Source organism: Plodia interpunctella, chromosome 14 (genome assembly GCF_027563975.2).
Source record: "Plodia interpunctella isolate USDA-ARS_2022_Savannah chromosome 14, ilPloInte3.2, whole genome shotgun sequence".
NCBI lineage: Eukaryota > Metazoa > Arthropoda > Insecta > Lepidoptera > Pyralidae > Plodia > Plodia interpunctella.
The window spans coordinates 7,324,868-7,344,217 of record NC_071307.1 but is presented as its reverse complement, the minus strand read 5'-3'; the positions used below and the strand labels follow the sequence as shown (position 1 = coordinate 7,344,217).

At 35.5% G+C, this 19,350-nt stretch overlaps 2 protein-coding genes across 12 annotated transcripts in view; both read right to left on the bottom strand.

Moving 5' to 3' along the window:
- Positions 1-357: 357 nt before the first annotated feature.
- Positions 358-1,012, bottom strand: mRpL41 (mitochondrial ribosomal protein L41). The gene has a single exon (XM_053754476.2). It carries the CDS (start codon positions 911-913, stop codon positions 425-427), a length of 489 nt encoding a protein of 162 aa, XP_053610451.1. The 5' UTR covers positions 914-1,012; the 3' UTR covers positions 358-424.
- Positions 1,013-1,585: 573 nt separating this feature from the next.
- Positions 1,586-19,350, bottom strand: part of LOC128675202 (NAD kinase-like) — a 33,338-nt gene continuing 15,573 nt past the window's right edge. For 4 of the 11 annotated variants that reach the window (XM_064436348.1, XM_053754461.1, XM_053754464.1 and 1 more), the window contains 8 exons: positions 11,195-11,278; positions 8,776-8,905; positions 7,750-7,944; positions 7,372-7,474; positions 6,358-6,555; positions 5,495-5,652; positions 3,478-3,560; positions 1,586-2,665 (listed from right to left, as the gene is read on the bottom strand). In XM_064436348.1, the coding sequence (XP_064292418.1) occupies positions 2,452-2,665; positions 3,478-3,560; positions 5,495-5,652; positions 6,358-6,555; positions 7,372-7,474; positions 7,750-7,944; positions 8,776-8,905; positions 11,195-11,278 (1,165 nt within the window). In that variant the 3' untranslated portion in view covers positions 1,586-2,451. Of the gene's footprint in view, positions 2,666-3,477; positions 3,561-3,952; positions 4,036-5,494; positions 5,653-6,357; positions 6,556-7,371; positions 7,475-7,749; positions 7,945-8,775; positions 8,906-11,194; positions 11,279-11,643; positions 11,705-14,651; positions 14,872-19,350 lie in introns of those variants that run through there. The other 7 variants (XM_053754460.1, XM_053754465.1, XM_053754459.2 and 4 more) reach the window with 5 other exon arrangements.

The window sequence follows — 19,350 nt, the reverse complement described above, 5'->3', positions numbered from 1 at the left end:
TTATATGTACCTATATGCCAATAAATCATTAAAAGTTGTGGGATTAATAGTTATTATAAGTAAACTGATTATATGGAATTTGATATATATAATGTAACATTCAACTGCACTGACATCAGTCAGTTATAATACTATTTTGTTAAAATATCAGCCAGAACAGCTACATAAATGTATAAATATTTCAAGTCCACGAATACTAAGATACATTCTCCTTAATTAATAGTTTAACATTTTGAATACCAATCCGCATATAACACAGCCTAGATGTTGGCTTTATACTTTAACACCATTACAGAAAACTGATTGTATAAAAAGATAATTCTGGGGTTTTCAAATTTACACCATAAAAACACATAATACAACCTAACATCTTTAATTGAAATATACACTATCTTAATTCACTACTGTTCCACAATATGTTTGCTTAAAATATATCAGAACCAGTTCTCTTTGCTTTCGCTACTGCCTCCTCAGGTCTTAATTTTTCGTCTTCTGATGGTTCAAGGGGCATTCCCTCAGTATCCAACTTTCCTTGTTTGAAATCTGTGACTATCTTTTTACTATAAACTGCATCGAAGAGTTGTTGGGGCGTAAATTCGCTTTGGATAACATCTTCAGACTTGTAGGAGACATAGGGCTTGAGGTCGCAGTCTTTTAAGTCTGGCACGATTAATTCAGGGATCATTTCCGGTACCTCGACAAATCGTCCATTAAGTACGTAGCCAGTAGTACGGACTCCTCTATTATCAATCTCTAGCTCAGGGTTTGGCCCAGCTTGCATCTTTTTGTGGATATAGGAGCCCCGCTTGTTTGGTATAATGAATTTCTTGAAATTCCTTTTGCCCTGTCGTGGGACTGTCAGGGAAATACTTCGTTTCGCCACATAGTTTATCAAAGTCGAAATCTTGGACATTTTATAGCAGTGTTAATTATTTTTTCGTTATTTATAAATAAAATTTATTTCTGCCCTAATTTTGTAGGTTAGTTTTGGGAACTGTAAGACTGACAGTGATAATTGACAACGACAGTGAAAAAATGGTAAATCAGGCAAAGATAGTAAGTATAAAGAGTCAAAATCAATATTCAGTTTTAGCGTGTAAAAAGGTAAATCAGGCAAATCAGATTTCTTGTTTTTCTGAAAGATCTACTTACACCTGGTGGTACTACCAGTCAGTACTTACCAGCTTCATTTGAGGTTATCAGTGTGAGCAGTAGAATTCGGTATAGTAATAGTAACGCGACATTGACGAGATGAAACAGCCTATTTATTATTACAAACAAGAACTTTTGTATAGCAAAATTCACGACATAATAAAGTTTGGTTTGGTGCACGGATGATCGCTAATAGTTCTTTGGTAGTTAAGTATCATTCTAATAGCTGTGGTAATATCAGGCGCATACACACAGTAGGCCATTTGTTACTCGAAAGACTAGAAACTATACCCAGAAAGGCTAGTTCCTAGTATTAACTTTCTCCGACTACCTAGTCTAAAAAGTATATGTATCTATATTATGTTTGTGTTTGCAAGCGCAAAATTTTTATGTGGCCAGAACAAATTGCATTACAAATATAAGAAAAAACAAATAAGGTCAAAAACGTGTATAATTTGTAATAAAACATTCTATATACATACATTCATTACACGAATTGGAAATTTAACATTATTTTGTAAATCATAGAATGAGATAAATATTCTCGACATTGCATTTAGAAATTCAATAGTTTTAATATTTATAAATATTGCATTTTTAAATACCGAACATAGCCCAAATTTTATTGTATAAAATAAATAGAAGTTCATATTTTGTTGGATATTGCGGTTTTCTAAATTCCCTTAACATCTATAATATCCAATCCCAGTATAAAAGCTTTATGAACATTTTGAGACAAACAAATTAACAACTACCCTTTGTGCGCCCTTCAAACACTGAAGATAACCTTATATTAATTTATTGGCACTGTATAACTTGGTAGCACCTTAGGCTGAATAAAATCTGTCATTGTAACATTACCTTAATAAATAAATAAACTTTATACATAAATCAAATATCAATACAGATTGAGCAGATCAATACAAAATGAAAAACGAAGAACATTTGACAGCATTGAAAGTAGGTAGAACCAGAGATGGGTTTCCCCCGGGCTTAAAAGTTTTCGCCCAGGCAAAACCATCACTGGGTAGAACATTAAAATACTCATAAAACAGGAACAAAATATACCCCATTGAAGACATAACAAAATCATTCTTTATTGTCCAAGGGAATGTTACTTAACTTTGAACATGGTCATAGCAATATCACAAAATTCACACGACTCTTACAACAATCGAAAAACCTCTTACTTTATACAACGGTTCGATATTGAACCCTAACGAAATCAGGCTTTATGCAGCGAATGTCTTTTACGCAGGAATAAAAAACCAACACGCTAAGTTTGTTTTGTAATGTTGGTCATGTGTCCGCGGGCCGGTCGTCGTGGTGATTGTTTTCCAGTTCGTCGAGGTTGTCCATGGACGAGTGCGTCATGTCGCTGAGCTCGTCTATTTGTTTCTGCTTTTTCCGAACATTCCAGTGCAGGCACTCTGCCAATGAGTCGAACCAATCTGAGATCTGATCTTGGGCGCATATCGAAGGCACCGGGTACACGGATGTCGTAACGTATAAACTGTAATTTAAAAAAAAAATATTTAAAATGTGAACCAATCGTAAGAATATATTATTTTAAATGATTCACCACCAGCTATTATGATACTTATATGAAATGTTAAGAAAATTGTAGTACATTCTGACGTTTCACATTTTGACAGCTGATTATCCAATCAAAAAACAGTAATGTTGATTGCGATTGGTTGAAATATGAAACTTCAAAAGGCACTTTCATGTTCTAGTGGTTAATGGCGATTTGGCAACAGCAATATAAAATATAAAGCATGTTAGTAAGCATGATCTATGACCACCTCGTGAACCCCGTGAGCTACGAAAACCCCGATTATTTGATAGATTCTTATAAGTACCAAATTTGTTTAGGTATTTAAATAAAGGTAATGTGATACCTACACGATCTCGTCTTTTTATTGAAATATTATATAACATTACATATTTTAAAAATGTATATTTACGCACAAATCGTTTCATAAATTAGAAATTAAAAGAAATTTGTAATGTGTAAAGATTTTCATAATATATGGTATGTGCTAATGAATAAATGACCTATCCGTTCGCGGCAGAAAGCATCTCGTTTGTTATTCATACAAACTTTCAACCCTCATTACACAATTTTTGGGTTAATTTTCTAAGACAAAATATATTTGAGTATTTAACTACGTATATTTATTCCAAATTTCATCAAAATCCATAAATTTTCAAACAGGATTTAGTTAGGTAATATCAATAAAAAGACATGTTGAATCATGTAAATATATATAGATAGAGACACCCAAACAAACGGGGTATAGTATAGCAACCCATATAGATTACCTATCGCCCGGCCTGAGCGTCAACTGCGAGCGGCCATCGAACGAGACGCTGGCCGAGTTGCGCGCGTCCAGACTGGGCGTTATCTGAAACAAGACTGCGCGTCACCGCTGGGCTTCGGCACCAGGCACCATGGTGTGCATGGTCAATTGCCTTGGTATATAGTTCATTATATCCCGAGGTCGTAAATTATCTTTTACGATCTCTATCATAGGGAGATATGTCTTTTTGCATTTTTATGTGATGGTTTTTTTTCAGATCAAGTCTGCAGTGTTGATACGGCCCTGTTTATCATAGTTTGAAATAGTCCCACGATTCAAAAAAATTATATACCTATGAAAGTTTTCGCTGGTACTATAAATACATAAAATCTAATTACACTGAGGTGGTTTATCTACAGGTTAACAACAAGCGAACTACGGTTAGGCGTGTCAAGCGTGCTACGTAGTCTATGGTCATGCCGTCAAGTTGGCAGTACCTATCTCCGTGCTGCAATGCTTGTCGATTTCTTCCATCGAACGATACCCACATCGCGTTTCGCGCCTCCGGTGAAAGTGCGATCTAAAATGTCATGGACAATGTTTAAAAAGGCAATTTGAAAAAAAGGACTTCAAAAAAGGAATTGGGGATATTTCGTGTTAACCATTAAGCTATAAATAATACAGAAGTCCGCCCTCCCGAAAGGGTGGTTCGCAGAGCGTTTCGACCGCTGCGGCTGCGCGGTCATTGCAATTCGTCAATTTTCTTGAGAAAGGAATCATTTCCAAAATCAATCATTCATATAATTGACATTACTACAGTACTGAGTAATTAATGTAAAGTCATATAGTAAAACTCATTCTTGCCTTTGTTAAAATTTGAAAAATTATAATGACAGCGCGACCGCAGTGGTCGAAACGCTCTGCGAATCACCCGAAAACGTTTTGATGCGAGGTACGTATATTGTTATCTCTTTCATCTGTGGTCCGACCTCTCTTTGGTATGTATTGCGAGGTATACACAAGTGTAGTCACCGTATAGTATACCTTTCACCGTGTAAGAAAGAGAGGTCGAACCACAAATGACAGAAATAGCTATACATACTTTGGATCAAAAAAAATTTAGCATTGGGGCCTCCAGTATTACCCGTAGCTCAACAGTGTTAGTGTTACTAATGTGCATACTATGCTTTTTATAATAGATACAAAATGTTCTTTATAATTGTGCAGAAGGAATGTGAACGATGTAAAACTGAAGGTGAAGTGCGGATTTGCATTACATTTCTCACTGACAAGTGGATTTGAAGTGAGACGCAACGAACCAATCACATTGTGGTTTCTTTGTCGTTGCGTCACAATTGCGCATTGTGATTGGTGAATCGACTCGATGGTGAGATGTAAATAGCAAAGTCGCACTACGCACTGTGTTAAGGAAAACTATAGCATTTCTTTAAAGTGCACATATCAGAATAGTGAACATTTATTTTGTGGAACTGTGAAGTAAAAAACTTTCTTAAGTAGTTTTCTAAAAAAATATCATAAAAAGAATATACTTAGGTCAATCAATTTTAACTGTGAGGATGTTATAGTAATACAGGATATATAAGAAATTAATAACACAGATATGAAACACGTTTCGTTAACCTTCATTTTGTCGATAGTTACACAAAATGGATTAGATTAGTAATAACTAATTCTAATTTGATTACACTTTCCAATTTACTGCCGAAAATAGACTCAACCCTTAGGAAATAATGTGGTTACCTATCAGCTTTCAAGGCCGATCTGAACTCTCTAGTCGCCTTGGACGACATTCCATTCTAATATAGGGCGGAAACCACACGCCAAACGTCAATGGGGACCTACCACTGCTGGTACTACTACTTCCTATTCCCACTATTAGTCCTGAAGATATAAATAAATCAATGGTAGTACTTTAGTCCTACTACCTCTGGTACTACTATCAGACACAAAGACAGTCAGGATGTGATAACCTTAGGAGGCCTGGAAGAAAATATGAAAAAAAAAATAAGTGGTAGTACCTTGAGTTCTACCCCCGCTGGTACAACTATGGGGCGGAAGGAGAGCGAGTGCGGACAGATGGGGGTGACCATGATGGCGGGCACGGACGGGTGGATCATGCTGGCGCCCGCCGCCACCGCGTACGCTGTGCTGCCCGTGGGCGTCGACACTATCAGACCTGGACAAGGAATTACAATTAATAACTAAATCTCACGGGGAATATTTATTTTGGCTTTTAAATTTGTTGTAAGAGCAGGGTTGCAAGGCAATAAAGAACAAAAGTCATTTTTGACTTGATCTTATTGCATTCAATGTGTGATAAAAAAATAATGATCGTGCAGTAAACCGTTCGGGAGTACCCACATTTAGAACCGTTCCTAGGTTCACCATCTGGTCTTGCTTATCATAATAATGCATTGTCATTCAAACTAAACGTGTGTACAACATTTCAGCTCAATCGGTAGACATCTGTTTCAAATTTGAGTTGAAACATTCACATACATAGTTACATTGCAAATCAAATAAAAGCTGTAATAAAACATACGCGCAAAACACATAGCCCTTCCCTTGGAGTCGGGTGAAAAGGCACAAATACAATAAGACGTCTTCTCTTAATTATTCATACTAATATTATAAAGAGAAAAGATGTATTTGTAGTTATATTTTTTTACTGTTTGTAATGAATAAACTCAAAAACTACTGGACCAATTTTGAAGAAATTTGGCATAGAGGTAGATGAAACCTTCAGGAATGACATAGGCTACTTTTTTTATCATAGTTTTACCCGAGCGAAGCCGGGGCGGACCGCTAGTATTAACTATTTTGCTTCGTGCCTCCAACACCTATGCAATAACATCTGTATCTTAAATCCGAATATTCTTACCGTCTCCTTGCACAGATGTGATGTGTTTCCCGTCCAGGAACAGATCGATGTTGGAGAGATAAGGCGAGGGCCCGCGGTCCACCACCACCTCGTTGAGCACCAGGATGGTGGTCGGCTTCTTCTTGTTCACGTCGCTGTCCGCACTCTTGCGCAGCACCACGCACTGCAGCCGCGACCGCAGCGTCAGCGCCGCGTGACCTGCGAAACAATACGCTTTTCTTGATACCACATGAGTGAGTAGAGAATCGGAACAGAGGCTACGCTTACTGAGAAAAGTAATTTTATGTAATCTTGTTCAAATCTTTCTCTTTTCACCCTAAGTTTGGTTCGAAGAAATTACGCTCATTTCTTAACTACCGAAGTAAACACGTGAAAGTTTATGTAACGAACGCACCCGATACATATCGCCGCAGGAGGAGATGCGGGAAACTCTTAACTAATATTTTGACGACCTCCGTGGCCTAATGGTCATCATGCCGGACTGCTGGTCCAGATGTAAAATTATCTTTTTCAGATTGACCTGGGTCTTGGATCGGTTATATCTATAACATATCCATATAAAGATAAATATCGAAACAAATAAAAAATTGAAACTTGTGTTATGTATCTATAACACAAGTTTCAAACTTACTTTGGGGCTAACTCAATCTGTGCGATTTGTCCCTATATATTTATTTATATTATAAATGCGAAAGAAGTTTGTTTACTCCCTCTTCACGCTCTATCTACTCAACCAATCTTCATGAAATTTTGCATACATGTAGTTTGAATTTGTATGGAGAAGGGCATAGGGTACCTTTCATCCCGGAAAATTAACGCGGGCGAAGTCGCGAGCAAAAGCTAGTACGTTATAATCGCGGAAATAACTTTAAAATAAAAACCCACAAAAAGAGTTGTATATATAGCTATCGCTTTCACAGTAAAAAGCGTCTCTTTACATGTGCCCTTGGGTTCACGTTCACAAAACATTTGAGATTCAGCAAAAAAGTATAGAAAGTTTCCTTCTAAACTGACCTTCTAACACGTTCATGACTTGATCCTGAAAGTTGTTGAACTCGAAGGGCGTGAGGAACCCTAACGAGCCCAAGTGGAATGCCATCACAGGTGGAACTGATTGCTGGAAAAAGGAAATTTTACATTACACTATGTTCTTCTTGATTGAGATATATGTGAATCCCTCTCATACTCGCGTGTTCTCGGTTGCAAGCGGCTACGATGCCTGAAGCCCGGGGTAAAAAAGAAAAATAGATTTGGCTCTGATTTCCTTCGACGTGCCGTCTCCTCTGAGATAGATGATAAAGTCTATCTTGTCCGTGAGGTCATCAGTCGTTCCCGTAATGATGTGAAGTCGCTATATTCCATTAAAATGCTATAACATTACAGTAGTCTCACCTGGAAGAGAGAGCTGGCGTGCAGCAACGTGCCGTCTCCTCCGAGACAGATGATAAAGTCTATCTTGTCCGTGAGGTCATCAGTGCCCGCGCGGAAGGTCATCAGTCGTTCCCGCACGGCTGTGAAGTCGCCATACTCTGCGAGGAGTGTGTCGTCTAGTACTGCCGCTTCGACGAACACTACCATACTTTTGTCCTAAAAGGGTAAATAAAATTTACAAAAAATAATTTACTAGCCAGCCTTTTATTATTAGTATTGTAATTTTTGTGATCGCGTTGATTAAAAAAATTGTTTTTTTCCCAGCTAAAATATCTGTAAACCAGAATCTCTCATCTGAGCGTTAATACAGTTTTTTCATCAGCAGCAAAACATACTAGTCAAGGAAAAGTTTTGAAACAAAGCATTTGATATTCTCAACTTGATACTTTTACGCGTACGAAAAGCGGTTTTGACTCAAAGACAGAAAGACGGACAGAAAACGAAGTGGTCCTGTAAGTGTTCCGATTTTATATCTTGAGGTACGGAACTCTAAAATGTTATTAATTCATCGGATAGAGGCCAGAGGTCCTTACGACCAGCAGTAAAAAAGACGCCGCTACCACCGAGCTCATTAGGCGCTTCTAGTGAATTCACTCATTACTTGCATGTTATTGTGTCGATCGCCCGATCGGCCGCCGCGCATTCGTGACGTCACAGTTGATTGTATGATAATACAATACAAAAACATCAACAATACACGTTCAATGTATTCGCAGAACAGTTGTACAGGATGGAGTGCACAAAATCTTGAAAATCTTAAATTATAATCTATGAAATTGTAACGGAATTACATTGTTGCTCGCGGCACCGACTCCCATGGCAAAACGTAGCCTACCTATTATCAAGAGTTCATACTCAAGAGTTCTCCAATTATCCGATAGTGTTTTGTTATCTTTGATTAACGTTCCTTTTTTAGACCATTGTTCTCTAAAACCACAGGAATTGTGCCTAAGACAAAAGCACGACAAAGAGTAAAGAAAAACTCACATGAACTAGCCAATGTACGAGTTGCACGAAGGGTGTGAGGATGGTGGCGTCGTGCACTTTCTTGATGACCAGCACCGTCAGCGGGGGCTTGTACCACGTCAGCCGCTGCGACGCCGGGTCCTGGATCTGCCTGGAATTTTTATATCTATATCAACAGGACATCTGGACGATCTGAGGATTCTGAGGGTTTAATCAATCACATTGCGGTGTGGTTATCATCACAATGCCGCATTGTGATTTTGTTAGCTGCGTTTTATTGCGAATCGACTCGATAGTGAGAGGCGAATTGGAATCCTACACAAAGCCCAATTGATGCAGGAGACACGATGGAGTGAGAGGAATGGTGCAGAGGGGAAGCCTTTGCCCAGCAGTGGGGCAGTATCCTAACTATTATTATAAAAGCGAAAGTCCTTTAATCGAACAAGTATTGTCATGTAATGTAATGATAGTAATCATCAAATCTTGCAAGTTAAATTTTTCCTCATTTTTTTTCAACTTATTTACTTTGGGAAAACCAAATATATTTTCAGGACAAGTAAATCAACTTTGAGCACTCTTGTAAAATTAATGGCATAACATCGGAAATATTTTTATTTAAGAGTATGTGTCATTACGTAGATGTATCATCGCAATTCACACGCCAACGACGTTTTTGTGGCAAATGTAATTTTTTTCCATTTGTCTTCTCCATTTCACAAAAAGTTTTCTCACGACGTTTTCCGTCATGTCAGCATTGGAATGGTGGAATACAGAATACCATTCACGTCAAATTGGCCGGACACTCATGTGTCATGAGTACTAGTATTAGAATTAGGAACCGGCCATGTCATATATGCATCGATACATTATTTGTTTGTTGGAAATAACTATTGCACATAATAAAATACCAAAAAAGTACAGAAATTTAGAAGAGAAAAGAGTAAGTTAGAGGCACCGACTTTAAATATCGTGATATTTGAGAAATTAATTAAGAAAACGGTAAAACGAAAAATTATTCAATGTCAATCGAAAGGTACATGATACGTCCGGTGGAGTTATTGCACCTTACATTGCAAATTGTGGCCGTCCAAACCAAAAGGGACCTTATGACGGCTGGCACTTAGGTCTTTATTGCCGTTGTTCGAATACAAAACAACGGCAATAATGGCGTAAGTGACGGGCGCCATAAGGTCCCTTTTGATTTGGACGGCCACAATTTAACCCGAAATTTAGCCGGATAAATATCATTGTCATGCTGTTTTTAATGCCTCAACATGTAATCTATTCGATTCCTGTACTCTACTGTTAAATGATTACGTACCAGAAGTCGTTATAAATGAGCAAAGTGCACTTACATTTTTAAATTGACGATTGTGAGGGCAAATTAGATAAAAAACAATGCTGTGTACAAGTGTCCTCAACTTATCACGCAACATATATTAGTATGATTGACAGTCTGTTGTGACACTCACTAGTAACTATAATTTAGCACGGAACTAACGACATGCTCTGGATTTGCTAAGGTGGTGCAAAAGTACCAAGTTCTTTTTTAATTTCTCAACTAAAATATCACTTTTAAATCATTATTTGAATTTACTATAACATGACTTATGATACTTTTAATAATACACATTATCAAAGTAATAAACAATATGTATACTAGATTTTTACATTGGTGACTTTCATATTTGAAATATTGACTGAACACGGGAATAACTCGAACGAACAATCAGAAATTAAAGAAGGAGCGGATACGTCACTTCTGAACTCTGTTGTGACGTCGAAAAGAAAATGTAAATGTAATTACATAAATAAATCAACTATAATGGATGTTCTTAACAATAAATGTTCAGAATTTCCCACTCAGTTTTCTTGATGACAACAATACTTTTATCGACACACTAAAGCTGATCGTCCACCGTTAACTAAAGTAACTTAGTTAAGCTCTCATAATTGAGCCAGTTTTTAGCTGGCATAGTTTACCAGCTAATCTACGTAAAATATACATAAAATAGAACTAAGTTTATGAATATTAATGTAGACCGATCCGTCTGACCATAACTTATTTTTCGGTGGACATATTACTTATAGCTCAGGTATTTTTTTTTTGCTTAGCGTATACTGGCAGTACAGCGAGGAAATGCTGCCAGCATTCTGGGCACGCTGCCTCGGTGCGGCGCGTTTGAGGTTTTTTATTTGTAATAATTTTAGTACCTACATAATATACCTAACTTATAGCTTAGTTCAATGAGCTTATAGTCCTTAATTAGTTTAGCTGGCTGTGGACGTTCCGCTTAAGTTGTAGCATGTACTAGTTTGAATTTAAAATCTCGCTCGTGTATTAGAAACAAACAATTTATTTTTAACACACCAAGTTGTAGCGTGAATAGTAAGATGAGTACTGGCAATTAATAAAGGTAAAATAAAAATAAATACTTACATTACCATAGCAGAGTTCTTCATTATCCTGCCGCATGGTCCAAATTGTTGGATGGGAGATGGGGCGTTCAGGGATCGAGTTCTCCTGGAAATAACAAACATATATCATTAATACAATTAGAATAAATACAAATAATTTATATATATTTGGTGAAAAAAAAATATATAAAATTTGACACGAAAATGTGTCTGTGAGGATCTAATTTCTTGAATAAATGCTTAATAACAGATTAAGAATGGCAAGGCTCATTCTCAGCGATAGATGCCATACCAGGATAGATTAAAAAGGTAATAAAAATACATAAGATACTCGTATTCGCCAATAGAATTGCATTGCTAATCGGCTATAAATCAGTAATAATTATGTGGAATTAATTTATGGACAATAAAATATTTTTTTATGATCAATGAAATAAAATCTGTTTTGATTTATTTTTTAATTTGAAATACCTGAACGAATGAACATCATATTATCTCCAATTTTTCCGCAAAACACTTGTACCTAATGCGGCCGCTCACAATACTATTGGCCGGGCCTCGACAATCAATTCATTCAATAGTGTACCGATCAATATACAGCGTGTTGCATTTTGGTTAGCGGATCACCATGACATGCCGTATTCGGACGGACATTGTATTATTTTCATTCGGTTGTCATTAGAGAATTGCATAGATTTTAATGTATTTTTTTGGAAGGAATATTTCAAATTCTGCAATTTGTTTATTTATCTTTGTTCTAATACTGTAAAATATGTACTTAACATCGCCTCTTATAACGCGTTTAAAAATATAATATTGTTTTAATATAATATAGTATATCTCTAGTTCTAGATTTACTGTAGATAAGAAAGTTTATTACTGTGAAATTAACCCTAATAACTTTTAAATTTCTTACATTCCTAAGCAAGAAGTAATAATATTTTGGTAAATTATTATATAAAATAAATAAAAAAGATTTTATTGTTTATTTTATAACCTAACCTAACCTAACCCGCCATCCAACGGGCGTGGACGTGTATCTCGATTGGCGAGCAGCATGATAGATGTTCCGGCGGTGCAAATATACATTTATGAAAGAAACTGAAATATGATAATGTTTATTGTTAATGATAACTTGAAGATGATATGGAATTTGGTGATTCAGTCTAGAAGTGAGGGCCTCAGTCATGGAACAACGATGGTCTCACCAATGGTCATAAAATAGCAACTAGAATGCAGGTTTCCTCACGATGTTTTTCCTTCACCGGAATAAAAAACGCACGCTGTATACGATAAAATTCAAATTACCGTTTTATAAATACATGGAGTGAGTTTGGCCTTGCGACCTTCCTGATGAGTATAATGTAAGCAAATATAAAAAGCTTTACAAAAGAGAATACCTCACTCCATTGAAGCAGCCGTTTCTATTTGACAGTGATGTGTTTTTTTTAAAGTCACATGATTTGTAACCTAAAGTAGGGTCGGCAACGAGTTCTAATGTTAAAACTATTTAGTCGCAGAATGTCCAGCGGTCGCAAAATGTCAAATTCGCAGAATGTCTAGTATGCACTAGCATATCTTTTGTGCAACTAACTTGTTGGCTATCCCCTAATCTAAATATTTCACGTCAATCAGACTAAGAAAATATTTGGAGTCTTTAGTCTTTCTATTTCTAGACCTGTGTTTTAAAGTCATACAAGTGGCTCAATTTTCATTTGAGCGGTTTTCGTAGACATGGTTCCAAATATTTTGCGGACATATTATTTTATTTATTTAACTTTAAAATGTAAAGCCTAAGGCTTTTTCTACCAGTCAACCGACAGAGTTCACTGTTATAGTAATCATGTTTTAGCTGAAGTGTAAAAATATAACAAGTTCTCAAGTCACATAATGCTAAAATGGTATTTCACAAACCTTTTTAGATTGAGCTGACTATGATAGAAATAAAACGATAAACAAATATAAAACGTTGTGCCCTATTCCTTATTTTACATGAAATAAAAGATAAGATTATTTTCAAGTACCATGCAACTTCCTTAGATTTATTCGATAGATGATATTGCATAATATAACCATATTTTGACGAACATAAAACAATAAACTAATGGCAATAAAGTTAGTTTCGAGGTGTAATCTGACAATTTAGCTTTTCTATAGTTTGCCGTGAAAAAGTAAGGGAAACATTTTTTTTTTCAGAGAAAAATCGCAAAATAAGAAAATAAATTTTGAGATTACGCGAATGAACGGAACTTAACGGTGATGAAATTTTCCAATTAAGCACATAATTTGTATGAACACTTATGTACTAAAACTACTTAATAATAATTCAAATGTAGTAAAAATAGAACATAATACGTACCTATATTTAAAGTTTCATTTACAGACAATGTGCTAATATGTCGAATTTATGCAACTGTCAGTTTATCCATCTTATCAGTGGACAATGTTTATAGCTTTTAATTCAAACGTACCTTCATTCAATGAATACGTATATATGCAAATATATTATGACTTCGCGGTTTCGATATATTAGAAGTATATAAGTGGCGACGTAATAACGTCACCAGTTTTGTGAAATATCTATATATTTCTATGTCTATTCGTAAAATATAAGAAAAAATATCGATTTGAAGAAAAGGCTTCGGTAAAGTTTGTTGGGCCCCTTCTGCTTCATCTGCACTTTGGAAGTAGGCAGTTGACTTTTGATGTCAATAAGTGATGGATATCATTGAATAAAGAATTAAGAGTTTTTACCTGTAGGCAAAACTATAAAGAAGGGAGCCCGTACCGCCTGATTTAACTTGGTTAAGTAAGATTTATCCATTTTATACACATTTAATTAACTTTTTAATTATATGGGACCATCGTTTATTGAAATAATTTTAACAATTGTACACGTGACACATAAAGTAAATTTGCGTTATTTTAATTTTTTTTAAACCTTTTTGCCTTTTTCTGGGAATGCCTAATGGCATTTAAGTCCATATATTTTAAACTTTTTATAATTGTGTAAAGTTAAAATAAAATAATGTTGAGAAAAAAATGCACTTGATTTATTTACATACATACAGAATAGATCATACGAAATACGGCAAATGAAATTTCATTTGTATAAAAATCACATTTGTATTGAAATTAATGCATTTTTAATATAGCATCATTACGAGATAAAATCGTACAGATCCTATATAAGTACTACCTAGTTAATGACAAGTAATCTTATTCCCTTCAAGGTTGTTCTGACTGCGAATCATTCATGCCATTATCGAAATATTTGTATTCCTTTCAAGGTCTTGTGTAGAAAAAAAATCCTATAATGTACTGTGATGATACCAATAAAACCATCTATTTTAATTCATGTAGCCGTCCGTACCGACATAACTAATTAAATTAAAATCTAAAATCGAAGCATGATAACTTTAAAAATAAGCCTTAAACCGATGTACATAAAGATTATATTCCTAAATGTTTCAACTTACCTCCTATCAAAATATTCCTCTCTGGCCCTATGCAGCTCGGATTTTCCCGATTCATGAGAATACTGTCGCCGCAACATTATCATATTCCACTGTCACCTCACTACGAGCATTTTAAATTTCGAATTTATTTATTTTTATTTACAAAGCGGGTAGCGCGAGGCTATACAGCCAGTTATATACGAGTGTCTCGGAGACGTGCGGACGACTGGCGCGGGCGCATGACATGAAGCCTCCCAAACTCTTCACAGCCACTCTAGTGACAGTTTTGACCTTGAACAAGTCACGGTTATCGATCGAGGCAGTTTCGCGGAGGATCGTTCCGTATATGATCTTATCTTCGACGGTGAATTGAATACACACATTATGTGGGTCAATAACCCTTTTTGTCTATTTGAAAATAAAAATGTTATTTCCTCTTTGTTGGTTTGTGCTACTGCATTGTTAAAAGGTGATGCACAATATGTTAAATTAAAAAAGTATTTTCGTCCTGTGTTTTTAGTACAGAACATGTAGGTTAAAATAACTTAGTTGTTAAAATTTGGTTCATTGTAGGTAGGTACTTACGTATAGCTAACCATAACTATGTGCTATAGAATAAAAACAAACATACCTACATATAAGTTATCAGAAGTTAATCTTAGTGCTAAGCATTCTCAATGTGGTATGATACTGCTCGATTATAAAACGTATAGTACTTGAGTTAGATTATAATCTATGGTTGTACAATATGTTGCAATTGCAACCACCAACAAAACGTTGTCGTGTGTTATGACAAGAAGTTATGTCAAAGCTATTATTATGTTCGTTATGTGAACATATGTGCAATCTTATGTAACGTTAGTTTTTATATGTTTCTGGTCTGGGACCGTAAAGGAAATTGTTCACAATAAAGCGATCTATCTTGTCATCCTTTTTGGCTTTATTCTTTATTCGACCATTTATTTTCATCGTACATAAAATCTTGACTCGTCCCTATCCTATTATTAAAGAAAATTATATTTCATGAAGAATGATATATTCGGGACGACGCGAAATATTTTATATAGAGACCACAGATAGAGTCCGAATGTAGAATAAATCCCCTATTGTATGAGTAGGTATATTAAATTGATTTAAGATTTTGTACAAAAGACCGACCGATTTTTTACGATAGACATGTACCATGACCGTGATCGTCTAAACAACAGTATGCTAATAGAAATGTTGACAGTCAAGTTTAAACCATAACCAAAAACAATATTTAAATATCTTAGAAAGTAACACGTGAATGGAACGTGAGGTTTCATTTATCAAAACAGCACGAAGTCCAAAGTGCCTATTAGGCACATTCGAACCACATCCTTGGGATTATGTAAAGTCATGCATGATATAAAACAAACAGCAAGAAATTAAGGAACGCTGCAAAATGCTGCCTGTCTATTATTTAATAACTAATCCAGCTCAGTTTGCAAGGCCATTAGTGGTCAGGTGTCAACACGGCAGCATTGACCGAGATAGCGCATCGGTGCGATTTCGTCACGAATGGTCACCGCAGCCGTCCACGAGACCTTCGGTAGGTAGCGAGGTCCAAGAGATGCGCGTGATGATAGGTCAGATTATGCATCCAAGCAATTCGCTCACCACATCTTACGTGCAAACGTTCTTAACCACTTTACCACTACCACGTCCTTAGCTGATAATGATAGAACAGAATTGAGTTTATTTCTAACCAGTAAAGGAGTGGACAGGTATTTGGTGGGAGGACAAAAAAGAACACTGGGAATTAATTACGCAAATTGTGGTATAATGTTTACTCTCTGAAATGATGTAGAATTATGTACAACAAACAAATTAGATCTGATAAAATTCAGTCACTAAAATATTGACTTAACAATACCGCTAGGCCATATCTGACGCGATCCTGTTGTTGTTCAATTGTTTTTATTATTTCCGGGATCGAAGGGTTAAATAATTACATTATTTTTACTGATGGTTTAAATTCATAAAATTCACAATTTTCATAACACATGTGAGACTGACGTCATAAACTGTTTTATTTATTCTAGTAGTATCGACAGAGATGATAATCGCGTGTACTGTAATTTGTTTTACTTTATAGTCATCTCATCAGCCATCATGCATAATGTATGTTTGCTGTTTTGCCATACCATACAAATCTTTTATTGCATGTAAGAATACATAGGAAACCTTATATTACCTACTTAGATGACTTCATTATCGCCGGACATCATAAACATGAACTTTATTTTCATTTATAATAGAAACATGAAGTTTATGTGGCAATTAAAATTATTATGAAATTATGTGCAGTATTTTTATGTATTAAAGCCTATGATAAAAGCAAACCAGTTAACCGCATTTAAAGTTATCACGCATAGAACTTCACACAGTGAGAATAGCGGCAACTTTGCAATGAATTTGGCTAGATTGAACTGAGGTCGGCTGTACGTTATGAGTGATGTTACAGGTATCGTTAAGAATCAACGTCTTCTACATGTCAGGGTTTTAACCCATGACCGAAATTATACATACGAAGTCAAACACCTTAAAAATTAGTTGTTTACTAGTTTTTCGTGACCGACTGCTTGGTGCTACATTATCGTATCCATTTGAGGTTCAGTTAACAACCCAGTGTATTGCTCTGAATGTTACCTCAAACAAACATCAAACAGACGACCTCGGTGGCGCAGTGGTAAGGTTCTTGCCATTGAACCGAGAGGTCTCGGGTTCGGTCCCCGGTGGGGTCATGATGGAAAATGATCTTTTTCTGAGTGGCCCGGGTCTTGGATGTTTATCTACATATGTATTGGTTATAAAATATAGTATCGTTGAGTTAGTATCCCATAACACAAGTCTCGAACTTACTTTGGGGCTATCTCAATCCGTGTGATTTGTCCCAATATATTTATATTTTTGATTGGTTCAGGAAATTGACGTGTTATTTACAGAGTAATCTGGTGTTATTATAATTATTCTGGTTTATTTTATTTCACTTAAGTTACTATACACCAAGCACTGTCAGAACATTTGTAAAAAAATGTAGAATTGGCCGATGCCAATTCTACATTTTACAATGGAGCGATCTCCATTAATAAAATTGTGTTTGGAAAAAAAAAAAATACTTTGAAAATGTGCAGGAAACAGATAAGAGACACGTGTAATGCACATTATTGAAATATACAATAAAAAAATATTTTTCTAAAAAAATTTAATAAAAAAATATTATAGATTAATAACAAAAATCATTAGCGATTGACATAAATATGTCAAAAAATTGTTCTACCGCTATCACATTCGATTAATATAACAATTAATACTATCAAATTGATTTCGAAAATGCCACAAAGATGTCGAGTATTCAAAAAGTATTAGCAATGAATATTGATAAGCCAGCATAAATCTCTGATATTCTAGATAATCGTGTGATACAACGCGAATTGCCTGATCATTGTAGCATGATTTGTAAATAAGAAAAGGAAGCAAACACAGGCCAGTGACTTGCATAGCAGATATAATAAATGACTGTAAAAAAGGCTGAAATTGAAGAAATGCTACTTAGATATTTATTTAACTTATTATTTTAATTTAATTATAATTTAATTTATTTATTTTAACTGACATATTACTTCAATGTAACCTAACTTCGAGCACATATACTTAATTATCTAGAAGAGAGAGTTGACCTAGAGTATTTATCTGCTCAGTGATTCTAGAAGTCACGCTGGAGACCACGCCACGCCACGACCATACAATGTGACCGACCACACAAGTGATTAATAACATTTATTTCATACATACACTTATCGTACAATGTTTTTGTTATTATTATGACGATAAAGTTATAAAATGTCAGCGCTTGTTCTATAGAAGTCGTAAGTTGTTTAAAAGATAAAACTTATAATCAACACGACCTTAAGACTTATAAATAAAATAGTAATAAATATGCTGGAAAACAAACAAACAAACAAACAAACAAACAAACAAACAAACAAACAAACAAACAAACAAACAAACAAACAAACAAACAAACAAACAAACAAACAAACAAACAAACAAACAAACAAACAAACAAACAAACGAACAAACGAACGAACGAACAAATAAGAAGTGCCATACAACATTTACATTTTGCAAAGACTGCTGAGCGGATAGATGCGGTTACACTCAGTATTTTCCGAGTTTATTCCCAAAAAGTATGGAGCAAAGGCTTACGGCTCATAAATTGAGTTTATTGGAAGCAATTGGGAAAATGGGTCGTAAAATAACCTGTGCTGCCATGGGGAAACGTCCAAATATACCTATTTATTGCAAATGAGAAAATGTAAAGCTGGTCTAGTCATACCTGCTGTCTAGTCATATTGAGATGTAGTCCTCCTAGAGCACCTAACCCGTGACAAAAACAACGTGGGGTAGTTCGTTATTGTCGGCTCCAAATATTGCCACGGGAGCTCTTTCGTAGCGCGGACAGCTCCACAATATTCTCAAAACAAATTGATTTTTTATCTTGTATGTATAATTGTTTATATGTACCACAGATAAACACGGCTTCGAGATGAGTATTGTGTACAAATTAGCTCACTTTCACTAGTCCAAGTCTAGTCAGACAGCTGGACTAGTTCAACTAAGTATTTCACGGCACGTCTCTCGTGTCTAACAAACTAGTACGGACAACATACTACATATTCATTGGAAATTCGCC

Bases quoted from the DNA above. Each gene is read 5' to 3' on its own strand.
- mRpL41 (XM_053754476.2), bottom strand. From the start codon at position 913: ATGTCCAAGATTTCGACTTTGATAAACTATGTGGCGAAACGAAGTATT.